At 38.9% G+C, this 26,857-nt stretch overlaps 1 protein-coding gene across 5 annotated transcripts in view; it reads left to right on the forward strand.

Annotated features, from left to right (window-relative positions):
* The window catches only part of MMP16 (matrix metallopeptidase 16), a 251,376-nt gene that overhangs the window by 156,492 nt on the left and 68,027 nt on the right, over positions 1-26,857 (forward strand). For all 5 annotated transcript variants that reach the window (XM_048841151.2, XM_048841145.2, XM_048841146.2 and 2 more), the window contains 2 exons: positions 19,723-19,884; positions 25,449-25,666. In XM_048841151.2, the coding sequence (XP_048697108.1) occupies positions 19,723-19,884; positions 25,449-25,666 (380 nt within the window). The remainder of the gene's footprint in view (positions 1-19,722; positions 19,885-25,448; positions 25,667-26,857) is intronic.

Here is a 26,857-nt window from a genome sequence, read left to right on the forward strand (position 1 = left end):
AATGGAGAGGGTAACTAGTGGTATTCCCCAAGGGTCAGTCCTAGGACCAAGCCTATTCAACTTATTCATACATGATCTGGAGAAAGGGGTAAACAGTGAAGTGGCAAAGTTTGCAGATGATACTAAACTGCTCAAGATAGTTAAGACCAAAGCAGACTGTGAAGAAATTCAAAAAGATCTCACAAAACTAAGTGATTGGGCAACAAAACGAGCAAATGAAATTTAATGTGGATAAATGTAAAGTAATGCACATTGGAAAAAATAACCCCAACTATACATACAGTATGATGGTGGCTAATTTAGCTATAACTAATCAGTAGAAAGATCTTGTTGTTATCGTGGATAGTTCTTTGAAGACTCCATGCAGTGTGCAGTGGCAGTCAAAAAAGCAAATGGGATGTTAGGAATCATTAAAAAAGGGATAGAGAATAAGATGGAGAGTATCTTATTACCCTTATATAAATCCATGGTATGCCCACATCTTGAATACTGCGTACAGATATGGTCCCCTCATCTCAAAAAAGATATACTGGCATTAGAAAAGGTTCAGAGATGGGCAACTAAAATGATTAGGGGTTTTGAACGGGTCCCATATGAGGAGAAATTAAAGAGGCTAGGACTTTTTAGCTTGGAAAAGAGGAGACTAAGGGGGGATATGATAGAGGTATATAAAATCATGAGTGGTGTGGAGAAAGTGAATAAGGAAAAGTTATTTACTATTTACTATTTATTATTTATTATTTCCCATAATATAAGAACTAGGGGTCACCAAATGAAATTAATGGGTAACAGGTTTAAAAGAAATAAAAGGAAGTTCTTCTTCATTCAGTATACAGTCAACCTGTGGAACTCCTTGCCTGAGGAAGTTGTGAAGGCTAGGGTTGAAAAGAGAACTGGATAAATTCATGGAGGCTAAGTCCATTAGTGGCTACTAGCCAGGATGGGTATGGAATGGTGTCCCTAGCCTCTGTCTGTCAGAGGGTGGAGATGGATGGCAGGAGAGAGATCACTTGCTTATTACCTGTTAGGTTCACTCCCTCTGGAGCACCTGGCATTGGCAACTCTTAGTAGACAGGATACTGGGCTGGATGGACCTTTGGTCTGACCCAGTATGGCTATTCTTATGTTCTTATTGTCAAAATCCCCAACAAGAGCCCATCTTAAAGAATTCATCTAATTATACAAATATCAAACTGCAGTCATGAAATTTAAAGTCACAAGACAAGAAAAAGAGGTGCCTTAAGAACTAAATTTTCCTGCTGCTGTCAGAAAAATCCTCTACTGTACACTGCTCCCTGTATTTATAGATTCATAGAAATGTAGGGCTGGAAGGGACCCCCAGAGGTCATCTAGTGGGTCTTCCTCCACCCTAATGTGAGGCAGAAACAAGTAAACCTAGACCGCCACTGATAGATGGTTTGTCCAACCTGTTCTTAAAAACCTCCAATGATGAGGATTCCACAACCTCCCTTGGAGGCCTACTCCAGAGCTTAACTATCCTTACAATTAGAAAGTCTTTTTTCCTGATGTCTAACCTAAATCTCCCTTGTTGCCAATTAAGCCAGTTACTTCTTGTCTTATCTTCAGTGGACATGGAGAACAATGAAAAATTGATCACCATCCTCTTTAACAGCCCTTAATACATTTGAAGATTTTTATCAGTCTTCACATTGAAACGGAAGATCACATATTTCTTGTTGGATGTCTTGTTTCTTGTTAGAAGGCTTTCCAGCAACACATCTTCCTCTGGCCACTGTTAAATCCATAGACTGGATGTTTCTGATGCACTGTGAGCCACAATAAATCAACACTGTTGAGGTCGCAGGAGATTACTTAGTAGAGCCACTAGAGAGCCAGTTCTGTAGTAGCTCTGCTGTGCTCGAGAATCACAAAGCCCCCTGTTCCTGACGCACCTCTGTGAGCACTATTCCATGATATTCCAATGCATGGGTATGGTCATACAAGCCAAGTGCTATGCCTGCAACACAGGAGATTTCATGTCCTTAAGATATGGAAGGATTAAGTTCTGTTCACCTACATAGTGCTGTCCGTGTAAACGAGGGGCGGACGGTCTTTACAAATCTGTGCCAAACATTTACTTAAAATTGTGAATTTGTCCCTCTTTGTCCCTAAGTTTACAAATAGCAAAATAAATTTAAAAAAGAAGAAGAGTGCATTCATGCAGTGGCACAACTTAAGACGGAGACCCACCTCTCAACTTTACCCGGTTAAGAGAATATAATATGTTGGCAAAGATAGTACTGAGAGTAGCTACGTCTTCCTCTAAACACACACATACACACTTGGAATAATGCAAATATTTTAAAATATTTCCATTAATCATCTCCAGATATTATTTTCAATGGTCACTAGGCTTGATTTCACTATCTAGGGCCCACAGTGACAAAAAGTCATTTGAAGGGAGAGGGATGTAGTGGTCCAAGAACCATTAAGTGCAGCCCAGAATGTGGGAGATGCTGGAGTGGTGATTGGGTCAGGAGCATAACCAGGACATACAAGAAATATGTTGGTTCAGCACATATTATAGGTAGCCTCTTCTGGTGGGGCTGTCATGATGACTAAGGTGCAGAAATAGCAGTTATAGGTAACAGATTCTGTGTATTTAAAATCATAGCCAAAAATGAATTTAAAGTATTCTTGACAGTATTTTTGTCAGTTTCTCTTCCTTACTGTTGTGACAAAGCTCTGTCCTTACCTCCGTGGGTCCCACATTTCCTGGTGGATTTCACTAGCCTCAGAGGGTCACTGTGACCCTCCACATAACCCTTCCCTCTCTAGAGACAAGGGTCACAGTCTACTGAGCCATTTTCATCATAAGCCAGCAAGGGAGGCGAGGAGAAGTTATCCTTCCTTGCACAGTCTCTGTTGTCTACCAGTCTCAGTGATTAATCAGGGGACAAAAGGGAGGGGGGGAGCCCGGGCCCATCCTCTACTCCGGGCTCCAGCCCAGGGACCCTAATAGTATCAGCTATGGTAGCTGACCTTTTAGAAACATGACATGTACAATTCCCTGGGCTACTTCCCCCACAGCAGCCCTCACTTCCTCAAGCTCCACTTCACCCTTACCTCAGGGCCTCCTTCCTTGTGCCTGATATGGTGTGTACTACTCAGCCTCTCCAACAGCACAACTTCCTCCCACAGCTCCTGACATGCACACCCACCTGACAAACTGGGAGGCTTTTAACTAGTTTCAGCTAGCCCCTGATTGGCTTCAGGTGTCCCAATCAACCTAGCATTCTCCCTGCCTTCTGGAAAGTTCTTAATTGGCCCCAGGTGTCTTAATTGACCTGGAGCAGCTGCCATTTCACTTATCCTGGTACCAGGGATTTGTTTAGCCTGGAGCTAATATATCTATCTCCCACTACTTTTCTATAGCCATCTGGCCTTGCCCCATCACACTATTCTCTTGCATCTTTTTTGAATCTTTTTTTCCATCTATCTCTTTTCTACCTTGATTGCATGTTTTCTTGTAAACATAATTCCTATTAAATAGGACAAGTTCTTAGGTAAAATCCTAAAGATAAATGTAAGCAAAAGAGAGATGAAGATGTTTATAGATCAGGACATCATGGATAAAGACTTATGCACCATGAAACTTCTAATAAAGAAACTTACATTAGAAATGCCTTTCTGGATACAATCCCATCACTAATTCACATTATCTTACATTTTTTGCCTTTTTAATTTATAGCTTTCCTCTCTTCAGCAATGTGAATTTGAATATTTTTTGTTCTCTGCCAGAAAAGAAAAGCCTCTAACTTTCAAACATAGGCTTTGTCTCTACTAGAAAAGTTGCACTGGTTTAATTAAGTTGATTTAAAATTGACCTAATTATACTGGTTCATATCCCTAATGTAGATGCACTTAAACTATTTTAAACCTTTGTTGAAATCAGTTTAATTTGCTTTGGTAAATTACCTAATTTATGTAAACCACTTTAAGTGCATACACCTTGCAGATGTGCACCAGTTTAACTAGGTCAATTTTAAATTGGTCTAGTCGCCCAAGGGTAGCTTTTTAATATAAACAAGGCCTTAGAAACCTTGCTCAGGGAAAACAGGGAAACCTTCCCTTCCTGTATTTTGTTAGCTGAACAGTGTTGGACAACAAGGTATAGTGCTTAAATGTCAGTTGCTGCCTGGAGACTTGTCTACATTAGCATTCCTACTGTTGGTAGCAATGATGGTAAACTGTAGGCAAAAGCTGAGCGCAGACGCCCTCAAATCTCTGCTTAGATCTATATGGTGGGTCTCAGCTCTCTTAATCTAGTCTCGCTGTGTGCAGTTCTTACCTGTGAAGAACCAGAATCTTGGAGTCAAAAGTTGAATATGTGGATCTGAGGAAAAAATTTTTGTCCTATTGCAGATTCACCAATACCATGACTGCAGTATAATGAAGCCCTGCAGAAGTCAGTTCATCCTTCAAGATACAGCTAGGATAATGAGAAGTAGCAACAGTGAAGACTTTTTAAACAGTAACAGTAGATAAGCAATAGATGTTTTGCTAACTGTTTGCATTGAAATAGAAGGAAAATATGTTTGCAACGGGCTTGCATTAGGAGAGAACATTTGCAATCTATATGTACATAAAGTTTGTCTTATGGGAAAACCTTTGCAGGGATTAGATTATTCCTTGTTAACTCTTCAGTTCTCTGAAAAATTATTGATCTTTTGCAAACTATTAGCCACAAAAATGAGTTGCCTATGCCCATGGTTTGTAGATTCGCAAGCGAAGTCTTTTCAGACATGATGTAAATACAATGGTCAAGTGAAACATACTTAGAATCTATTTAGTACATAGATTGCACACAGTCAGTTTACCCTGGGTAGTTGCTAGCAGCCAAGTGAAATTGATGAAAATCTTGATCTCTGAACTGCAGAGATCAGCTTCTAGTAAATTTCACTTAGCTGCCAGCATGGTTGACACAGTGAAGCAGATATGTGCTGCTGGAAACACAAACTAGTGGAGTTGAAAAAGAAGTCTCTTGAGGGGGCTTTCTGTCTCAGTAATGGTCATGTCATGTGCAGTGTTCAGTTATAATAAGAGCCAGGACCTCAGATTAATGGATGCTCTAAATTACAGTATCTGCACTCCTGATATTTCATATAGCATGCTGCTCTTACTTAATTGGTCCTTTTCTATATAGGTATTTATACCATACTTTGCAGCATAGTATCTGAGCAGCTTCCAGTAATGGGTTAAGCTATGTGTCTAACATCAGTTAAGAGTTTGTTCTCCCATCCTCTCCCCAAAGGGAGAGGTGTGCGCAATGGAGTGCTTTGCTTTGGGGTTTTGTTTTTATTATATACATACATGCACCTTGCTATATGTTTGTTAGAAAAGGCATGGTCAAAAAAATGTACCATACACTTAGAACAGAAGGTGTATATGGTGTAATACTAGACTATTGATGATACTGTACAAATGTGAAAAACAAAACTGGATATTATAGTAATGACATTTGATGATGATGATGATGCCAAGCTAATATTTCAATGAGCTGCTTACCAACAGAAAAATGACTTTGGAAGTTGCAGATGAAATGAGGGAGTTACTAGTTCTTTTCTCTTCATACCTTTCCCCAAAAATTCTCCTCTTCTTATCCTGCTGATAGTCACTATCCAATTCCGTCAAAGTTTGAACCCCTTCATGCCATGAGACAATATTTTCTGTCGCTAAAATTCAATTTTGGCAATAATTGCACCCATGAGACCTACATGATGGAAATGAAAATGCAAATCAGTCTCTCACACAGCAACTATAAGTTCTGCTGATGTACCCTCATAGAGTACAGGTTTCAGAGTAGCAGCCGTGTTAGTCTTTATCCGCAAAAAGAAAAGAAGTACTTGTGGCAGGTGCCACAAGTACTCCTTTCCTCATGGAGTAATCTATTCACAAGGTTCCTGAGTCTCCCCTTGGCTGGATTTTCCTACACATTGTGAACACAGCCTCCATTTATTCAGTGTCCAAATACCTTAAGATCTAACTTGAAACGGTGTCAGTGTCTGCTGCATAAAATTCCTCCTTGAGAATATTACCACTGGGATATAAAGCTATGCTTGCGAACAGAAACACCACTTCAGCCATTCAAGCAATGGAAAACTTGTTAAAAAAATTATGCTGGTCGGTTTGTGAGGACTCAGTCATTAGGCATAGGTCTGTACAGTCAGAAGAGGATCTGTCTGCTAGACTCTATTTACTGTCAGGAAGCCAGACGATGGAAAATATTAAGAGTTGGCAAGGTATGAGCTCATTTTTATTGATTTTTTTCCCCTTTCATGGAACGCTCTTCCAGCTTTGAGAAAAGTGCTTTTGTTTACATGTCATTTAAAAAAATCTGCTAAACACCAACAGTCAGCGAAGGCGGAGTCTTGTGGATGAATCTAGTACAGTATTCTAGATGTTTAGTTAGTTGTCTGCTTTTAACGTATCCCAGGGTCTGTCAATGTGCAACATCATACTCCTTGCTCCCTTCCTGGTCTAAAATGGAACATGTCAGGAATTAGATGGAACTTGTAATAATATAATTAAAGCAATAAAAAGGTAAACTGCTGTGGTCATCCCACACTAAGCATTTAGCCTTTTTAGCAGCCAAGTTGTATTTATGCAGATGCTTAATTGCCAAACAGAGATTGTCACTATCAGGGCAATGCACCAGAAAGGTAGAGAGACCTGACCCAACACTCTGAATGTTCTTTCTAGTCTCTGTGAGCAGATAACATATTTTTTCCAAATACTTCTTTGTCCCATAATTGGATGTACTATGGGGAAGAGGAGACTTCACCACCCTGCCTAGTAAAACTCTGTATTTTATTTAATCATATGCTAATACCTAGAAAAGTGGAAAGATTTATTTGGACCGTTTGGTAAATCAAAATTTTGGTTGAATCCAACCACGTTTCTATAATTTTGTTTGCTTTTCTCCAAAAATGTGTGTGACTGATTTTTGCTTGAAAAACCATTGGGGTAGGGGGTTTTATTCACGCAAATGAGACTGTTTTGAATGAATGAGCATATGTGACGTAAACAGGTGTTTTCATTAATATATTAATGATCTTACGTGGCCCTATACATACCCACAATTACGGTGTGAGAATGTAACAAGAGAAAAATGAATGTAAAATCTACTATATGCTGTTGTCATGGGCATGGCCTCTGAGCAGACTGAGCAGCCCCCCGTATTGATCTCTAGCTAGGTCTTTAAGGTGGTCTGGATGGCAAGGCCAATCTACTATACTGCCTATCAATAAAGGTAGCTTGTATCATACCTTTCCCTCAGTCCTAAAGGACCTAGCTAATTTGAAATCTGGGTTCATGTACAGGACAGAGGCAAATACAGTGCCCTGGCTAAGATGAAAAAGGAAAGGAAATTATTTTAAATGTTGTAACATTTTCTATCTTTCCTCATCTGAACACATTCCTGGAGGTTTCCTCACATGACATAATCTTAAATTAAAGATAAATCTTTAATTCATGGAGACTCCAGGCCATCCTGTAAGGTTGGCAACCCTAATTATTAGCTAAGGAAAGCTTGTGAAAGACCCAGATAAGTTGCTAAAAAAGTTCCTCTATAATTAGAACAAACTCATAACAATCATGATCAGTTCACAACTAAAAGACATGATACATAAATTGTTTAAAATGAATGGTTCAGGCAACTTTACTAGTAACTAAAAGATGGTTCAATCTAATGGGAGGGCACAAAAAAGGGAGAAACTATCTCTAGGAAACCCCAGATTGTTTCATCATGGGGGGAAGTGGCATTTGTTTCTGTTTGGAATGAGCATTAGGTTTAGCACCACAAACCCATAAATTCTCTGAGATCCCTGCAGGGCTCGAGCTTTCTGATTGATACCGGGTCTTGACTTTCAAGGGGCTCACCTTTCAAAAGTTCTGAGCACCTGCCTGACAATATCTAGTACTAAACCAGCAGTTTAGGAAGATCAGAGCAGGGAGATCAGAACAAGGTAGTTGAAAAACAACACTTTTCCCGCATTATTGCTGTTCCTTTCACGGTTTGCTAGTGTGCATGTTCTGAACTCCAGTTCAGATAATTGATGCTTGCACAGTACTTTTGAATATCAGGTTGTTTAGGCCCTGATCCTGCATTTTTAAAGTGAATAGGAGCTTTGCCACTGATTTAAATGAGTGTAGGATCAAGCCCTAATTTTGAAACCTAAATATAGACTTAGAAGCCGACATTTAGGCCTGACCCACACACAGATTTCGTACTAATAAAACTATTTAAGTTAGAGGCATGATTTTTACTTAAATAGTTTTATCAGTTCAACTGTAACCTATGCCTGCTTGTGTGGTGCTCTGCCACCCTCTAGTGACACCTAGACCATCTAGAGATGGATGAGTCTGCTATAGCAGTGGTTCTCAACCTTTCGAGACTACTGTACTCCTTTCAGGAGTCTGATTTGTCCTGCATACCCCAAGTTTCAACTACTTGCTTACAAAATCAGACAAAAAAAGATAAAAATGTCTCATAACACTATTACTGAAAAATTGCTTACTTTCTCATTTTTACCATATAATTATAAAATAAATTAATTGGAATATAAATATTGTACTCACATTTCAGTGTAAAGAATATAGAACAGTAAAAGGAAGTCATTGTCTGTGTGCAATTTTAGTTTGTACTGACTTAGCTAGTGCTTTTTATGTAGCCTGTTATAAAACTAGGCAAATATATAGATGAGTCAATGTACCCTCTGGAAGACCTCTGCGTACCCCCAGCGGTACGTATACCCCTGGTTGAGAACCATTGTGCTATCTTTGCTAAGAGCCATCTGGCTTTTAGCTCATGCAATAGAGACTCATACACTAAGCTTCTGAGGACCCAGGTTTGACCCCGCCCAATGGCAACTGGGGTCTTTCAGCATTACACAACCACTACTATGGACACAATTCTATTGATTTAAAGGTGCCTTATACCAGCATAGTTTATTCCCTTTCTCATATGGGAATGTGATATACTGGTTTAAGCCCCTTTATACTGGAAGATCTGCATCCACACTAAGGAGGTTGAACCACTTGAACTATATTAGCATAGTTAAAGTGATACAGCTTTTATGTATAGACATGCCCTTAGGTGCCTATTTTTCAGAATCTTAGCCTGTGTTATCCCCTTTTTTAATAGAATAATTTATGTATTACAGCATAAATGTATTACAGCATTTGTTTAAAAAAAACCTTCGTTTCATGAGCTCACATGTCTTTGGTAGGAGCAAATTTAGGATGTACATTTAACTAGATCACACCATTCAATACATTAATAAATTATAAAACAGTGAAAACAAAAGTAATAGGTTTGTCATCCAATCTATTTGTCTAGATTTTAGAATATTATAGATATTTGTACCATTTTATTTGAAGTCAGCAGACTTAGAAAATGTATCTATTTTTCAGACTCGAGTGTTTTTTAATGTTTTTTTTCTAAACACTTTGCCTGTTATGAAGCTAAATTCCAGGTTTTCCTATCTTTTGGCCAAGGGCAAAGAAAAATACAGACAATTCCATCATGACACTTTTTTAATATGAATTGAATAGGAAATTAAAGAAATATAGAACTGATGGAGGAAAAGGACTGATCATATTAAATGCCATAATATTTATTAGAGCATATTATTTTAACTTTAAAAAAATCTAGCTAATATGCAATTGGCAGTCAGATTTCATTACATAGAGTAGGTTTGAGAAACCCATGTCTGATGATTTGGGTGTTGTTTGAATTGAAGACTAACATAAGGAACAGTGGATGAAATTCAGTTCAGTGCATAGGACCAGCACAAGACTTGTGTGCATATTGAATTCCGCTTAGTTTCGGAGACTTTGGTGATCCCTTTGCCTTATACTGGTCCTCTGTGTAGGGGTGAATTTCACCCACTGTGAAGGTTGACAGCAGAAGTTTGACCTTTCTGCCAAAAATTGCATATATTTCTCCATATAGTAGGATTCATTGGATATTAAATGAAAAAAGTCATCCCTTTAAAACAAGGACTGCCAGAATCTTAACATCCCAGTACTTGAGTTGGGTGACCTAAAAACAAGACTAGATTTGTTGGCTTTGAAGTCAAAAGCTTGGTTTTAGCAGGGCCACAGGAACTCTTAAAGTATCTTGCATGCTCCCGTAGCCTTGTATTGATGGAACTGGAAATTTGTCCATTTCATTCCCATGAGTGATATTCAAAAACAGAACAGTGCAGGACAGCAGAGAATTGAGTGGTGCATGCTCTTTTCATATGTATGCCCATATCTTCAATCCCAGCATAAATTCATTCTCAGGGCCTTCAGAATGAAGTGTAAAACTCACTTATTTGGCTTAGCATTCTCACGGCAACAACTAAAACCAACAACAAAGAAGAGAGAAGATGGGGGAGAGTATAATTAGATACGATTGCTACAGTATTTGAAATACTTGTTGCACTGAGACTACTGCAAGAGGAGAGGTAACTTTATTTAGTTACTTAGTCATTTGTAATTTTATATGGGAGACCAGTGTGTTTCCAAGTCTTTTTTAAAGGCATGCACTTTAAAGTAATTTTGTTGAAAGGTGGGAATTCATGAAAATCTCCTTTGTTTTTTCTTGGTTCTCCCTCATAAATATGCAGACTTCTGATGAAAAAATTCAACCAGTTCTACTTTAAATCTGCAGTTTCTAAAGATATCCATTGCTATGCTGTATTGGAATAAAAGAAGTACCTTTAAAAACTATTCTTTGAAAAGATTTTATTACTAGCAGAATATAAATGGGACTTTAAAAGTTCAGTACTTACAGAGGAAGTTAGCCTCTGGACTATTTACAGCATGGTTGCAACTGATTCACAGGAAAACATATAAAATATAATGCTTTGTTGAACTAGTGATCTTCTGCATAGTGCACCTGCTAATCTTGGAAGTTTACAGTGACTGTGGATCTACGTCTCTTACAAGCACAATATACAAACAAAAATAGCATGAGTTAAACAGTAATGACCTTTGTTTGTGATGATCTATATAGTAAGCAATTTGACTCCAGATGATTGGGCTATATATGTGTGGCAGGTGGCTTATGTAGTATACATAAGCCAGAGCTGGTACTAGGAGCAGTTTGAAGGTTTGCCACCCCAATCGGGGTTCCTCGACACATTGAGACTAAGGCAAGTGCAATGCTTCCAGAGCTCCATAAATGCAGGGGGCACACAGCCACTGCTTCACCTCTGCTTTCACTCCCTCATGGCGTCAGCTCTGCTTCACCTCTCAGTTTCTGGGCAGGTTGATGTTGGTTTAGGGACCAATCTTACGAGTCCTTAGACTCTTGAGTGTGCAATGACTGTGATTGTAGAGAGACAACAGGAGAAGACCTTTGCATCAGTGCTTTGGGAAAATAAAAAATGAAGAAACAAATAAATACCACCGTGCTTGAACTATTTACTAGGCAGCACTGGAATGCTCTGCACTGTGTAATAAATGTAAGTAACGTGGTGGCAGGAAAGAGTGGAAGGATGGTCCACACTTTAGGACACTAGCCTTCCACTCAGAAGAGCCAAGTACACATGCACCTGGGAGAAGGTGAACTCCTTGCAAATGTCTACATCTTTTCATATGAAGCTTTACCAATCATACTAATGAGCTTTTCTAATAGATGCAGTCATGTGCAGAACCAACAGAACATTGGCAGACAGTTAAGAAATCACTTTAAAATATCTAGTGCATATGTGTAAAACATGTTTTTTTCCTAAACTCATATCGCTGTAACAAATCAAAAACAATCATCACTGAAAGGCACATCTGCAACATAGGAAATAATGTCTCTGCCAAATTTCTGGTATCTACTAGTGACGTGTTGGCCTGTTTTTAAAACAATAGTTATTTTTTTAATATATGCATGATGGGAAAAGTGTGGGGCGGGAGTCAGTTCACTCTTGTATTTTTTTCCCAATGGCTGAAACATTTTGACTCTCACTTTCCACAAAAATTTGCTCCAAGACTAATATTGAGGCTGCCAGATTTCACTGAGAGTGGCAAAAATTTGAGTTACAAATCATTGAAAACAGTATCTTAGATTGAAAACACTTGTGAAACCTTCATGATAGGTGTTTGTCTACCTATGTTTTACCAAAATAGTTTAATAAGCAATTGAAACAGTTTTGATCTGAGATTGAAGGGAGCAGAGCATGAAGTCAGCCACAAATGAGGTTGGAAGATGCAATGTTTAGGGATTTACAAAGCCTAAATCTTCGCATACTGACCCTTGTGGAAGAAAGAAGACTTGCAAGGGATCATTCAAGATGGGAGTCCTTTTCACGCCCCATCATGGCTACATCACAGCCATGTGAACCTGCTGCTTCTGCTTGTGCCACTCTTGTTTTATATGTAGGTCCACTCTGTGTGTGTGTGTGTATAGATAGATAGACAGACAGACAGACACATGTTTAATTTCTCAACGTTGAAAAGAGTCCAAAAGTTAATCTAATAAAGAGAGAGAACATCTGTGATATTATTGTCTGATGAAATAACCAGAAATATTAATACTGTAGATTTATAACATTTTTTCTGGTTGCTATGTAAAAGCAAGAATCCTATTGTGAGCTTTTCAGAAGCTAAACCAGCTGGAGTTCGGCAACTGTAATCTGATCATTCCATAGTGAGAATGAAGTGAACGATGAAAATTAAAGCAGTAAATATATCAAAATATAAGTTTCTGGTCAGCACACATCATATTTGCTGAAAAAGTTGCCAACCTGGGTTCACAGTGCTCTGAGTTTTAAACTTCTTCTTCAGTGTAGTAACACATTACTTGGGGTGTTGTTTGGTAAATACAGGGAATGCAGTAGAAGTCTGTTCTGTACAGATTTACTTTTCAGCACAGTGTGGATTTAATCTGAAATTATCAATGTAGGCATATGAAAAATAAGGCATTTCACTTAAAAATAGGGCTTCCTCTAGATTAGTGATCTCTTACCAGATAAGCTGCTTTTTCTGGTATTATTTTTTTTAGTTTTCAACTTCCTTTGGGTTTTAAAATAAAAAATTTGCACTAACTCCCAAAAGTGTAAAATTCCCACCCTCCCGCACCATGCAGAGGATCAATGCAAGACCTATGAACCACTTAAGTATTTAAAATAGAGTTTAGGTGGGATTTAAGTGATGTATAGTCCTTGAGCTCATCTCTATAGGGGTGACTTTCATCTACCAAAGAGAAGAGCAGGGCTAATGGTAGCCTTTTACACTAGACCAAGCCATCCTGCCAGGATAGCTCAGGAAAACTGGGGAAAGTTGAGGGCATGAAGAGAGGTTTACTGTTACTCCAAAAAGAAGTCCAGGTGATGAATTCAGGGACTGTTACACCAGCAAGCTCACTGCCTTCCTCAGCTAGTCTCTGGAGATTGGGTTGGTTAATAATCTGCTGCTCACACATTCACAAGCTTGTTTTATCACGTGGCTTGCAAAAATAATGGCTATTGGAACAAACAAAAAAGTTAGGCCCAAATCCCACACGGTGTTGGCAACTGAGGTAATATTATGAATAGTTTTTCATTTTGTTTTTTTAATCTGGAGTTTGGTCAGTAATTGTAAAGTAAAGCAGATTTAAAGCCTAAAATGTTATATAATTTCATACAAGAATATCCATGTAAAAATAAACATTTTGTCTCAACCACTCACTTAACATGTAACTGTGTGTGTACTGTTATGAAATTGCATGTACAATTTAATTACATTATCACTAGTTATAGGAAAACTTAGAGGCCTATGTACCGTTTCTTCTCAAGGTCCTGTAGTGGTTCACAGTGAAGTCAATGGCAAAATTCCAGTCAGTTGCAGTGAGAGCACGATGGGTCTCAGAGAAAAGTGCATTGGAAGGAAAAGTGTCAGTACTGTTAATCTGGGGGGCTTTCTTACTCAGAGCAGGAATATTTCCAGTCCCTGCAATGCTTATGAATAATATTATTGCTTTGGAGGGGAGAACATGTGCTATGCAGTCTTTCTCCAACCTCCAGCAAATACTTATACAATAGTTGAGCAGTGAACATCAAGTGGACAATCAGCAAGTGGACTGAAGTACTTGCTTCCAATTGATGCATGTCAGGAGTTAAGTGATTTGGGACACTCTTCTGAGATTGGCTGAGGCTAGAAACATTTGGAAAGTGATACTTGGCCTGGAGAAGAGGAAAGAGCAGAGCTTCTGTTATCCTTTTGCACTCTCATCAGCTAGTCAGCTAGTCACAGTGACTATGTGACTCTGGAAGTGACTGTCTGCTCGCAAAAGGGTGAATATGAAAGTAAAAACTGTTGCTACAGATTAGAAAAAAATGATTATATAGAGGAAAAAGAGGCCGATAACGAAGCCACTAATGAAAGTCCTATGATCTCCACTTAAGTCCTGTTTGCACTAGGGTAAAAACAATGAATCTTGACCTGGCTAAAATTCAGTTTTAAACTACTTTAGGAAATCTGTTGATAAAGTTTTATGGCAAAATGCAACATTTCTGATAATTTCTTGAAATGCATTGGGGACAACTTTTTGTTCCAGAAAGTGGAGGAAGTACCTAAAGGGGACATCCATTTTAGACTTTATTCTGACTAAAAGGGAGGAATTGCTAGCAAATATGAAGGAGGAAGGCACATTGGTGAAAGCAATCATGAAATGACAAATTTCATGATTCTAAGGAAAGGACGGAGGGAGGGCAGTAGAATAAGGACAATGTATTTCCAAAAAGCAGACTTTCACAAACTCAGAGCACTGGTAGGTAAGATCCCATGGGAAGAAAATCTAAGGGAAATTTAATTCAGGAGAGCAGGCAGTTTCTCCAGGAGCCAATATTAAAGACACAAATATAAACTATCCTGATGTGAAGGAAAGACCGAAATAATAGTAAAAGGCCAATATGTATCCATTGGGAGCTCTTTAATGATCAGAAAATCAAAAAGGAATCCTACAAAAAGTGGAAACTTGGACAAATTGCTAAGGAGGAGTACAAAAGAATGACATAATCACGTAGGAAAAAAATCAGAAAAGCTAAGGCACAAAATGAGTTACATAAAAGATATAGGGATGTAACGGGCAAGAAGTAGTTCCTTAAATACATTAGGAGTAAGAGAAAGACAAAGGAAAGGTATTGGTCCTCTCGTTAGCAAGGAAGGAGAGCTAATAACTGATGACAGCAAGAAAGCTGAGTTATTTAATGCCTATTTTGCTTCAGTCATAACTAAAAAGTTTAATGGTGACCACATACTGAACACAATTATTATTAACCACCAGGGTGAAGGAATGCAAGCCAAAATGGGCAGGGGGGGGAGGGAGGGAAGCAGGTTAAATACTGTTTAGATAAGTTTGATGTATTCAAGTCAGCAGAGCTTGATAAAATTCATCCTAGAGTACTTAAGGAACTAGCGGACACAATCTCAAAAACACTAGCAGTTATCTTTGCGAACTTCTGAGGATGGGTGAGGTCCCTGAGGACTGGAGAAGGGTAAACATAGTATCGATATTCAAAAAGGGGAACAGGGAGGACATGGGAAATTATAGACCAGTCAGCCTAATTTCAATACCTGAAAAGATAATGGAACAAATTATTAAACAATCAGCTTGTCAGCACCAAGAAGCTAATAGGTTTATAAGTAAGGTTAAGATTTTGTCACTGTTATTTTTTGTAAAAGTCATGAAGAGGGCACGGCAATAAACAAAAATTCACGGGAGCCCATGACCTGTCTGTGATTTTACTAAAAATAATTGGTGGCGAGGGTGGGTGAGGGTGGGGAATGTCATCTGGAGCCCCATGGGTGGGGACTGACAGCTCGAACCCCAATGCCTTTGTGGGGGGCACAGCCCCAGTTCCAGCCATGGGGGGAGCGGGGTACAGCCCCAGGTCCGGCCACAGCTGAAGCTGTGTGGAAAGGGTGCACAGCTCAGGCTCCAGCCACAACTGCAGCCACGGGACAGGGGCACACAGTCCCATCTACAGCCCTGGTGGCAGCTGTGGGGGTGGGGGAAGGATGACAGTGCACAGCCCCGGCTCCAGTCCTGGCTTCAGTCACTGGCAGCTGAAGCCAAAGAAATCCCAGAAGTCTGTTAAAGTCACAGTATCCGTGACTGCCGTGACCTGCATGACTAAATCGTATCCTTAGTTATAAGCAACAGCCTGCATGGACTTGTCAAGAACAAATCATGCCAAACCAACCTAATTCCCTTCTTTGCCTGACCTGCTGGGTACCGGGGAAGCTATAGCTGTGATATATCTTGATTTTAATAAGGCTTTTGACACAGTCCTACATGACATTCTCATAAGCTAACTAGGTGAATGGGGTCTAGATGAAATTACTATAAGGTGAGTGCAGAACTGGTTGAAAGACCATACTCAAAGTATAATTATCAATGGTTTGCTGTCAAACTGGGAGGGCATATCCAGTGAGGTCTTGCAGGGATCATCCTGAGTCCAGAACTATTCAATATTTTCATTAATGACTTGGATAATGGAGTGGGAACTATGCAGATAACACCAAGCTGGGAGGGTTTGTAAGCACTTTGAAGGACAGGATTAGCCTGGCCTTGACAAATTGGAGAATTGGTTTGAATTCAACAGAATCAGTAAAGAGAAGTGCAAAGTACTTCATGTAGGAAGGAAAAATCACCTGTACAACTAGAAGGGGAAAATAACTGGCTAGTTATTATTATATTATTACTATATTATTATACTATATATTACTATATTATTATAGTTATTATTATTGTAACTCGGTAAATTAACAAGATTCAGGAGGTAATTGTCCCACACTACTTGGCACTTATGAGGCCTCAGCTCAAGTACTGTGTCCAATTCTGAGTGCCACACTTTGGGAAAGATGTGGACAAAGTGAAGGGAGTCCAACGGAAAGCAACAAAAATGATCAACGGTTTTAGAAAACCTGACCTTTGAGGAAAGGTTAAAAAAACTGGCATGTTTAGTCTCAGGAAAAAAAAACCCTGAAGGTTAAGTGTTTTTATAAAGAGGATGGTGATCAGTTGTTCCCCAGACCCACTGAAGATAGGACAAGAAGCAATGGACTCAATCTGCTGCAAAGGAGATTTAAGAAAAGCTTTCTTACTACAATGGTAGTTAAGCTCTGGAATAGGTTTCCCGAGGAGGTTGTGGGAGCCCCATCTTTGAAAGTTTATAAAAACAACTTGAATAAACCCGTCGGGGATGGTCTGGGTTTACTTGGTCCTTCCACAGCTCAGGGGGCTGGACTAGATGACTTCTTGAGAGCCCTTTCAGACGTATATTTCTATGATTTTGTGATTCTATAATAGCTCCATATATCATGAAGGTATTTAGCGTTAAGTGTTCATATTGTCATGGGTACTCAGGATAAGGTTTATTTTTTACATGGCAGCAGTAGACAATATTTGAAAAACTGAAAGTGCTATCAACTTGATACTTAGAAATATTTCTTATTCATTCTAATTTGTGTGCATGTGTGTGGTTGGGGTTTTTTGTTTGTCTGTCTGTTTTTCTGTTTTTGCTATGTTGTTTTGAAAACCAGTATTGCATCTTGATTGGATTTCTTTGTAGAGATTCAGTATCTTTCTGATTTCCTTTTCCTTTGGCAGAAGAGAAAAGAAAGGTGGGGGGACGGGGACAGAGAAGAGCATTTTCTTTGGTATCACTCTTACTCCCCCATCCCTGTCCCTGAAGAAGACCTTTCACCAGTTCCATTGTGTGGTTGTTCTTTGCTGCAGTGTACCCCTCATTGCCTTCAGACTAGTCAGAAAGATAATGCTAACAGGTTCAGCAATAACATTCTTTCCCCCTCCATGATGTGAAACCCTTTCCTGTTAAAGAGGATTCCAAGAATAGCAGCTGGTATGACAGACTCTTGAAACCTGGAAATTTAGGAGGCAGTGTTGAATCACAGGTCTCTTTAGATGGAAAGCCACTAAGTTTGGGGATTAACCCCCCAGCAATGTTTTGGGCAGGTGGCAAAGACAAACTAAAAGGAACTTCTACTATTATTATTTTTTGCAGTGTAGTTGTAGCCATGGTGGTCCCAGGATATTAGTGAGAGAAGGCAGGTGAGGTAATATTTTTTATTGAACCAACTTCAGTTGGTGAGAGAGACAAATTTCTGAGCTACACTGAGTTGCTCAAAAGCTTGTCCCTTTCACCAACAAAAGTTGGTCCAATAAAATATATTACCTCTCTCACCTTGTCTCTCTGTTATTTATCATTTACATTGCAGTAGCATCTGGAAGATCTAGGCATTATACAAATATATGGAGAATCAGGAACCTGCTCCAAAGATCTTACACTCTGTGACAAGTGCTGACTCTGAGTATTTCCTTTCCCCTACCTGGGACTAGCTTGTCTAGGGACAATATGGCTCTTACATCTCACATTTACTCTGGCTCTCTTGGTGGTGGTGTTGCTACAAGAAGCCAGATACTAGGGACACTTTACACTACTACTTTACACAAGTAGTCTCATTGATTTCAGTGGGTCTATTTGCATGAAGTTTGCAGAATTAGGGCTTAAGTCTCTATTTTAAAAAGAAAGCTCATGAAGAAACACAGAGTAATTTTTTGAGTGGATGGGGGATTGGAGGGGGGGGGGGGAGAGATGATTAAACAATAAGCAATGTATAGTCCTAATACTGCAATATACTTTGTGGTGGAATTGCAGAATTAGGGCCCATATTTGTAGTTTTCAGCAAGGCTGCAATACTGGCAGAGATCGGCATTTCTAATTATTCCCAGCTCTTTGCAATAAAAATGGAACGTTGCTATGCAGAGGGAAAGACTTTAAGAAGTGAAATCAGTTCACACATCTCTAATTTCTTTTGTGGATTTTCAAAAATGCACAAACAAAACGTGAGCTTGCCCTGTTTGTTTTCTAGTAAATAACACTGTCTGAGTTAATCAAGGGGTGATATGCAACAAATCAATTAACTGATTTTAATCTTTTCTTTTTACTAAGTGAAAATACTGCATATAATTGTATTATTGAGACCTACCTAAAATAAAAAGCTCTAATTTTTATATAACCACTTACTTCTGTAAACAGATCATAATACCCCACTGTAAAATATATACATAGAGGTAGCATCCTGGTTTGAGAGAGATAATGGGACACCAACTCTTTCTTTATCTTCCTAATGATTTAACTTAGGATGATTCAGAAATGGACACCCATGTTCAGGTCATCAGCAGGGGTCCAACTGTAAGCAGTTGGGAGACTAAAATTCTCTGCAGGACTTATCCTAAGTAGGTAGTGTACAGTTTATGAAGTTTACCACTTATGGCAGCAATATTCTCCTTTTGAGCTCAAGCCTACTTCCCGATGCAAATGCTTTTATTCAGTCTCATTATAAGATTCAATTAGAATTTGAAATAGCATGCAAGCTAGCCATGACTATCAAGACTTGTGTACAGTAATATGTTTTTGCACTGTGTACTCTTTACAAGGCTATTTGAACAAAGATTAATACAGTCATTTGAATCCATAAAATGATCACCACATCTCTTTCATCACACAGTGATAATAATTCTTCACTTGTTTAAAAGAAAAAAGTCTACTACGGTTCTACAGTTCCCCTTATGTTTCATTTTCATATGTTGGCTCTTGATTTTTGTTGTAAAATCTGAACCCACTAAAATGTCATTCAGTGTCCAGGATTCTGTATTTGTATTACTTTATTGTTCATATTATTCTAAAGCATTTCCTCTTTTTGTTTCCATAGGAAATGATCTATTTTTAGTTGCAGTGCATGAACTGGGGCATGCTCTAGGCTTGGAGCATTCCAATGACCCTACTGCAATCATGGCTCCATTTTACCAGTATATGGAAACAGACAACTTCAAACTACCTAGTGATGATTTACAGGGCATTCAGAAGATATATGGTATGTCATTTTTTATTACACATATTAAATAGTTTGCTTAAGAACATATTTGAGGACAAATTATACATATATATATATATATATACACACTCTGTCAGCTGTAGTCCAGAGGCCTTGATTTCTTGCTGTGAGAAAGCCATGGATTTTGATGAAGCTCTCTTATTTAGTCCCACACTATTCACAGTTTGCCTTTAAATCTGCACTCCGCTGGAATGATAATCTTAAATATTTAAACTGCTAGTGAAGAATATCTATAAAGGAATCCCAAACTATTAAAATATTAAGAAACGCAGGCCTTAACCATAACCTGCTCATTTCCAAAGTGCTCTGTGGCACCAGCTTATATAACTGGAGGATTGGTTGGTTCTCAATATATCAGTTATAAAAATGTGCAGTTCCCTTGGTAAAGCAGTTTTGTGGTCCCACCACCCCCCATTCTTATTGCAATAAATATAGCAAATTGATTTCAAAAGCTTGTTATTAACAACCCAAGGTTTTGCACAACATGGCATAGCTGGGGTGGGGAGGAGAGGGAAAATCCTGCTCTTTAAAATATATATCAGATTTGGCTATTGTGGCCTAAAATGAAAGAAACATCCACTGTAAATAATTTCTCATTTTATTGTATTCAAAGAAAGAAACATAATTGGAAAGAAAAAAAAGCAGTTTACTCATTGCAGGTTTAAGGTAACACAGGACTCTCTCTGACATTTCCACAGGCAACTTTTGTAGTACATAAGTTTTAAAAAGCTTGACATACACAAAAAGAAAAGGAGTACTTGTGGCACCTTAGAGACTAACCAATTTATTTGAGCATGAGCTTTCGTGAGCTACAGCTCACTTCATCAGATGCATACCGTGGAAACTGCAGCAGACTTTATATATACACAGAGAATATGAAACAATACCTCCTCCCACCCCACTGTCCTGCTGGTAATAGCTTATCTAAAGTGATCAACAGGTGGGCCATTTCCAGCACAAATCCAGGTTTTCTCACCCTCCACCCCCCCACACAAATTCACTCTCCTGCTGGTGCTAGCCCATCCAAAGTGACAACTCTTTACATAGTCAAGTCGGGCTATTTCCTGCATAAATCCAGGTTTTCTCACATCCCCCCCACCCCCATACACACACAAACTCACTCTCCTGCTGGTAATAGCTCATCTAAACTGACCACTCTCCAAGTTTAAATCCAAGTTAAACCAGAACATCTGGGGGGGGGGGTAGGAAAAAACAAGAGGAAACAGGCTACCTTGCATAATGACTTAGCCACTCCCAGTCTCTATTTAAGCCTAAATTAATAGTATCCAATTTGCAAATGAATTCCAATTCAGCAGTTTCTCGCTGGAGTCTGGATTTGAAGTTTTTTTGTTTTAAGATAGCGACCTTCATGTCTGTGATTGCGTGACCAGAGAGATTGAAGTGTTCTCCGACTGGTTTATGAATGTTATAATTCTTGACATCTGATTTGTGTCCATTTATTCTTTTACGTAGAGACTGTCCAGTTTGCCCAATGTACATAGCAGAGGGGCATTGCTGGCACATGATGGCATATATCACATTGGTGGATGTGCAGGTGAACGAGCCTCTGATAGTGTGGCTGATGTTATTAGGCCTTGTGATGGTGTCCCCTGAATAGATATGTGGGCACAATTGGCAACGGGCTTTGTTGCAAGGATAAGTTCCTGGGTTAGTGGTTCTGTTGTGTGGTATGTGGTTTTTGGTGAGTATTTGCTTCAGGTTGCGGGGCTGTCTGTAGGCAAGGACTGGCCTGTCTCCCAAGACTTGTGAGAGTGTTGGGTCATCCTTTAGGATAGGTTGTAGATCCTTAATAATGCGTTGGAGGGGTTTTAGTTGGGGGCTGAAGGTGACCGCTAGTGGCGTTCTGTTATTTTCTTTCGTTTCTGTTATTTTCTTCTGGGAAGTTACCTACTACAGGGCAGGCCTAACAAAGAAAATAACAGAACGCCACTAGCGGTCACCTTCACCCCCCAACTAAAACCCCTCCAACGCATTATTAAGGATCTACAACCTATCCTAAAGGATGACCCAACACTCTCACAAGTCTTGGGAGACAGGCCAGTCCTTGCCTACAGACAGCCCCGCAACCTGAAGCAAATACTCACCAAAAACCACATACCACACAACAGAACCACTAACCCAGGAACTTATCCTTGCAACAAAGCCCGTTGCCAATTGTGCCCACATATCTATTCAGGGGACACCATCACAAGGCCTAATAACATCAGCCACACTATCAGAGGCTCGTTCACCTGCACATCCACCAATGTGATATATGCCATCATGTGCCAGCAATGCCCCTCTGCCATGTACATTGGTCAAACTGGACAGTCTCTACGTAAAAGAATAAATGGACACAAATCAGATGTCAAGAATTATAACATTCATAAACCAGTCGGAGAATACTTCAATCTCTCTGGTCACACAATCACAGACATGAAGGTCGCTATCTTAAAACAAAAAAACTTCAAATCCAGACTCCAGCGAGAAACTGCTGAATTGGAATTCATTTGCAAATTGGATACTATTAATTTAGGCTTAAATAGAGACTGGGAGTGGCTAAGTCATTATGCAAGGTAGCCTGTTTTTTCCTACCCCCCCCCCCCAGATGTTCTAGTTTAACTTGGATTTAAACTTGGAGAGTGGTCAGTTTAGATGAGCTATTACCAGCAGGAGAGTGAGTTTGTGTGTGTATGGGGGTGGGGGGGATGTGAGAAAACCTGGATTTATGCAGGAAATAGCCCGACTTGATTATGTAAAGAGTTGTCACTTTGGATGGGCTAGCACCAGCAGGAGAGTGAATTTGTGTGGGGTGGTGGAGGGTGAGAAAACCTGGATTTGTGCTGGAAATGGCCCACCTGTTGATCACTTTAGATAAGCTATTACCAGCAGGACAGTGGGGTGGGAGGAGGTATTGTTTCATATTCTCTGTGTATATATAAAGTCTGCTGCAGTTTCCACGGTATGCATCTGATGAAGTGAGCTGTAGCTCACGAAAGCTCATGCTCAGATAAATTGGTTAGTCTCTAAGGTGCCACAAGTACTCCTTTTCTTTTTGCGAATACAGACTAACAGGGCTGTTCCTCTGAAACTTGACATACACAGTTAACCATTAAAGAATCTGCTTTGCTAAATTAATGGAGCATTTACATTTACATTCTTATAGTGAAAAATCTGTTCTATCTGTATGTTAATGCTAAGTGACTGGTAGATATCATTTGCATGTGCAAACGATGTCATTTAAGTTCACTAATTTGTTTTGCATTCATTACTTTTCCAATTTAAATGTCTAAGTGGTAAGTGTTCTCTCTGGGTTAAACTGACTTTTAACAAGGTCACATTTCTTGCTGATCTTTTGCTGTTAGGAAAGCCGGATGAGTTCGTAAAGAATAATGGTGCACCTCTGATTAGAAACCAAATACATCTATGCTAAATATTATATTAAGTGATGTTATACTCTGGATGTTCCAGAAAGGGAACAAAGTGATTGGCTTGTTAAAATTTATTGTATATGGTTAACCGAAAAAAAGAGGTTGTTTTTCATGAACTCATAAGTTGGTAGTCTAGACAAGGACATTTTGCCCATATACTAAATAATAAGCTCTAACAGCTGTATGCTGACTTTATTGCTCCTGGGAAGTGATGCCTGACAGCACTACCAAATTGCATGTGGAAACTTTGGTTTGGATTTAGAATCATTCAAATATTATCCATTGCAAATTAATTTCTTTGCTGCCTGTACTAAAATCAAAAGGTGATTTGGACTGAATGTCTGAAAAAAATGTTACCCCTATGAAAGTAACTATGTTGAGCTACACTATTCATCACAGCCTAATTAACTGTAAATTATGAATGTCATGCTCCTTAAAATTATGAAGGAAATGTCTTATTAAATTTCACTGATGGTAGTTTGGGTTGCCTTAAATATTCAATCAGTAAACATTTATCCTAGTTAATTTACTTTCTTTGATCAAGTACTGGACATTCAAATTTCATTTATGTTAGATTTAATTTTGTCTCAGGTTGCAAAGATGCTCCTTAACCTACTGTCATGCAGATGAATTAAAGCAGACTGTTTTGTCATGTACAAATAGACACTGCAGTTAAACTGATCTAGATAGATAGCTACACAGAATGGGCAGACTTAAAAAGTGTGTCCTACTTCCAGAGATATTACTGGTCCTACAGAGATGTCATATATTTAAAATGGAAAATATCACTAGACCCAATAATATCTCTAGACCTGGAATGAAGTTTCTTAGGCTGCCCATTACACATAAGGGTTTTTAACAGCATGAACCTAGAATGACCATATTACTTACAAATAGTAAAACTAAGAATGGACTAATCAGATCATCCTAAATGAGTGCCATTAAAAGCTTTGTATTGCACCACATCATGATTTATTCAGTGTAAGTCAAATAGTTTATAGCACAGATATTTTAGAAATGTTACACAGAGGGTTTTTATTGTTATTATTTTGCACTATTTTTAAGTTTGGACAACCTTTTCAATCCATTTGCCTGTAAAATCAAATGTCAGGGTTGCCATGAGTCCAACTTTACAGGATTCATAGGGAAAAATATTAACAATTAATTTCAAACATTTCTTTAAAAAAATCTAAATATGCATTCTATATACATAAATGCCCAACATTTAAAGCCCAATCTCAAGACCTTCCACGGCTAGAAAGGTGCTTTGTGCCCCAACAGGAGCTGGGAAAATATCCTTTCCTGTGACCTTCTCTTTGTATCCCTGATGGTTCAAGCCTATCACTAGTTCAGAACTCAGTTTTACCTGGCTGGAAACTTAGGTCAGTATAGTTGGAGGGGTCGGGAGAGAAATTCCACCTCTGCGGTTAAGAAGGAAATATTTTTGAGTCTGGTTGGTTTATAAAACAAAAAGGCAGCTACAGAAGCAGCTCAGAAGCATTGAATATTAGAAGTAGTTCAAGAAAAGATAGATTAGTGAGAAGACAGCAGGTTAATTTGCAAAGGTGCATAATAAATGCAATTTATCACATGCCTGTATCATTAATCACATAACCACGACATGTGCTGTGTGTGTGGATGGATGGATGGATGGATGGATGTAGGTATTAGAATGTTCAAAAACATGGGTTGATGGTAGAATTATTAAATGCATTTGTCAGGACAAATTTCCCACATTTTACATAACCAATGAAAGTTTTGTTCTCACTAAAACAGTTCTATACACTGTTGTTCAAGCACAAACTGTTTACCATGTGTAATCTTAAATTGTGGTGGATTTTGTGGTCTGAAAGCTTGTTGGGGAATAAAGGAGGAAGGATATCAGAATTCCAGCAGTCATTTTTTTCTTCATAAGTACGTTGACTTTATGGATCCAAAGCACACGTTGTTATACTCTATCTTCACAGATCAGAATTTGGAAAAGAGCATATTACACCAGCTAAGCCATTCCTCTGCCAATGCAGGAGTATTCTTTGGGGTATATTTTTGTAGGGCTGTCTGCAGTCCAATTTACAGTGATCTAAACAATGTCCTGCTGCTGACATTTTTAAGGTCCACCTGACAAGATCCCACCACCAACAAGACCTCTGCCAACAGTGCCCCCGCATCGTTCTGTCCCTCCAGCAGACCCTCGGAAGAATGACAGGCAGCCTAAACCACCTCGGCCGCCCACTGCTGACAAACCTTCCTATCCTGGAGCCAAACCAAACATCTGTGATGGGAACTTCAACACTCTAGCTATTCTTCGCAGGGAAATGTTTGTTTTCAAGGTAGGACACTGTGAATTTTTTAGTGTTACATCAAGTGTCTGCATTTCTAATTTTTTCAGGAAACAAGCTTTCATTCATCATGACTCCACTTTCCCAGCCTTCTCACAGTTAGAAAGTTCAAGAAAAGAAACTAAAGAATAAACATACAAATGGCTTAAATGTCTAGCAGAGTATTGCTGTAATGTTCTATTTTTGGAATACATTCATGTCAGCAGAAGCTATAATGCCTCGAAATTTAAGGGTAAGTAAATGCAGCATCTTATGCACAGATTAAAAATACTGCATAATTCAAGGCATGAATAGAAGCTGATAGGAATGATTTTGTTGGGAACTTAGCCACCTCCAGTCACATTGCAGTTATTGTGTCTTCAGCACACACTTCTTTACAAGGACCTTGTAATTTAACGTTATAATTAGATCAGTCATTTATAAGGGATGTTTGTCATAGTGTAAAAAGAAAAGGAGTACTAGTGACACCTTAGAGATTAACCAATTTATTTGAGCATAAGCTTTCGTGAGCTACAGCTCACTTCATGTAGCTCACGAAAGCTTATGCTCAAATAAATTGGTTAATCTCTAAGGTGCCACTAGTACTCCTTTTCTTTTTGCGAATACAGACTAACATGGCTGCTACTCTGAAACCTGTCATAGTGTAGTGGTTCCTTTGATACATGTTTGAGTAAAGGTCTTTGCTATAAGAACTTCCTTGCAGATGTTTTATTGTTTATTTCAATTCATGATTTTATCTGGAGCTGCGTATATATGGTGCATCTCTCACCAACTGGACTAGCCTTTTCATGGAGTGGCTTCACTAAAGGTTCAAAGACGACAAATCTAAGCAAAGCCATTTGTTAGAAGAATGATCTAGCAGAGCACCTTGTATAATTTCCAAATTGCACTGCAGGCTACAGAAATAACAGAATCATTATTCAGTCTTTTAAGTAAATTAATTTGCTGACAGTTATTGTTGTGCAAATTGCCAGCAATAAGCGATAGGTAGTGTTAATGTAGTATATTATCTTGGAATCCACAGAGATGTCCTAAATTTGGCTGAACAATGGACTAGGTGAGATTTTTGTTTTGTAAATATATGTTATGACTCTTCTTGATTTCAAAATTATACCTAGTGAGAACAGGCGTTTTCCTCCATGAAGTTTTTCTGCCAAGCCCTAGGGGAAAACATTAGCAACA

This window comes from Caretta caretta, chromosome 2 (assembly GCF_965140235.1).
Source record: "Caretta caretta isolate rCarCar2 chromosome 2, rCarCar1.hap1, whole genome shotgun sequence".
NCBI lineage: Eukaryota > Metazoa > Chordata > Testudines > Cheloniidae > Caretta > Caretta caretta.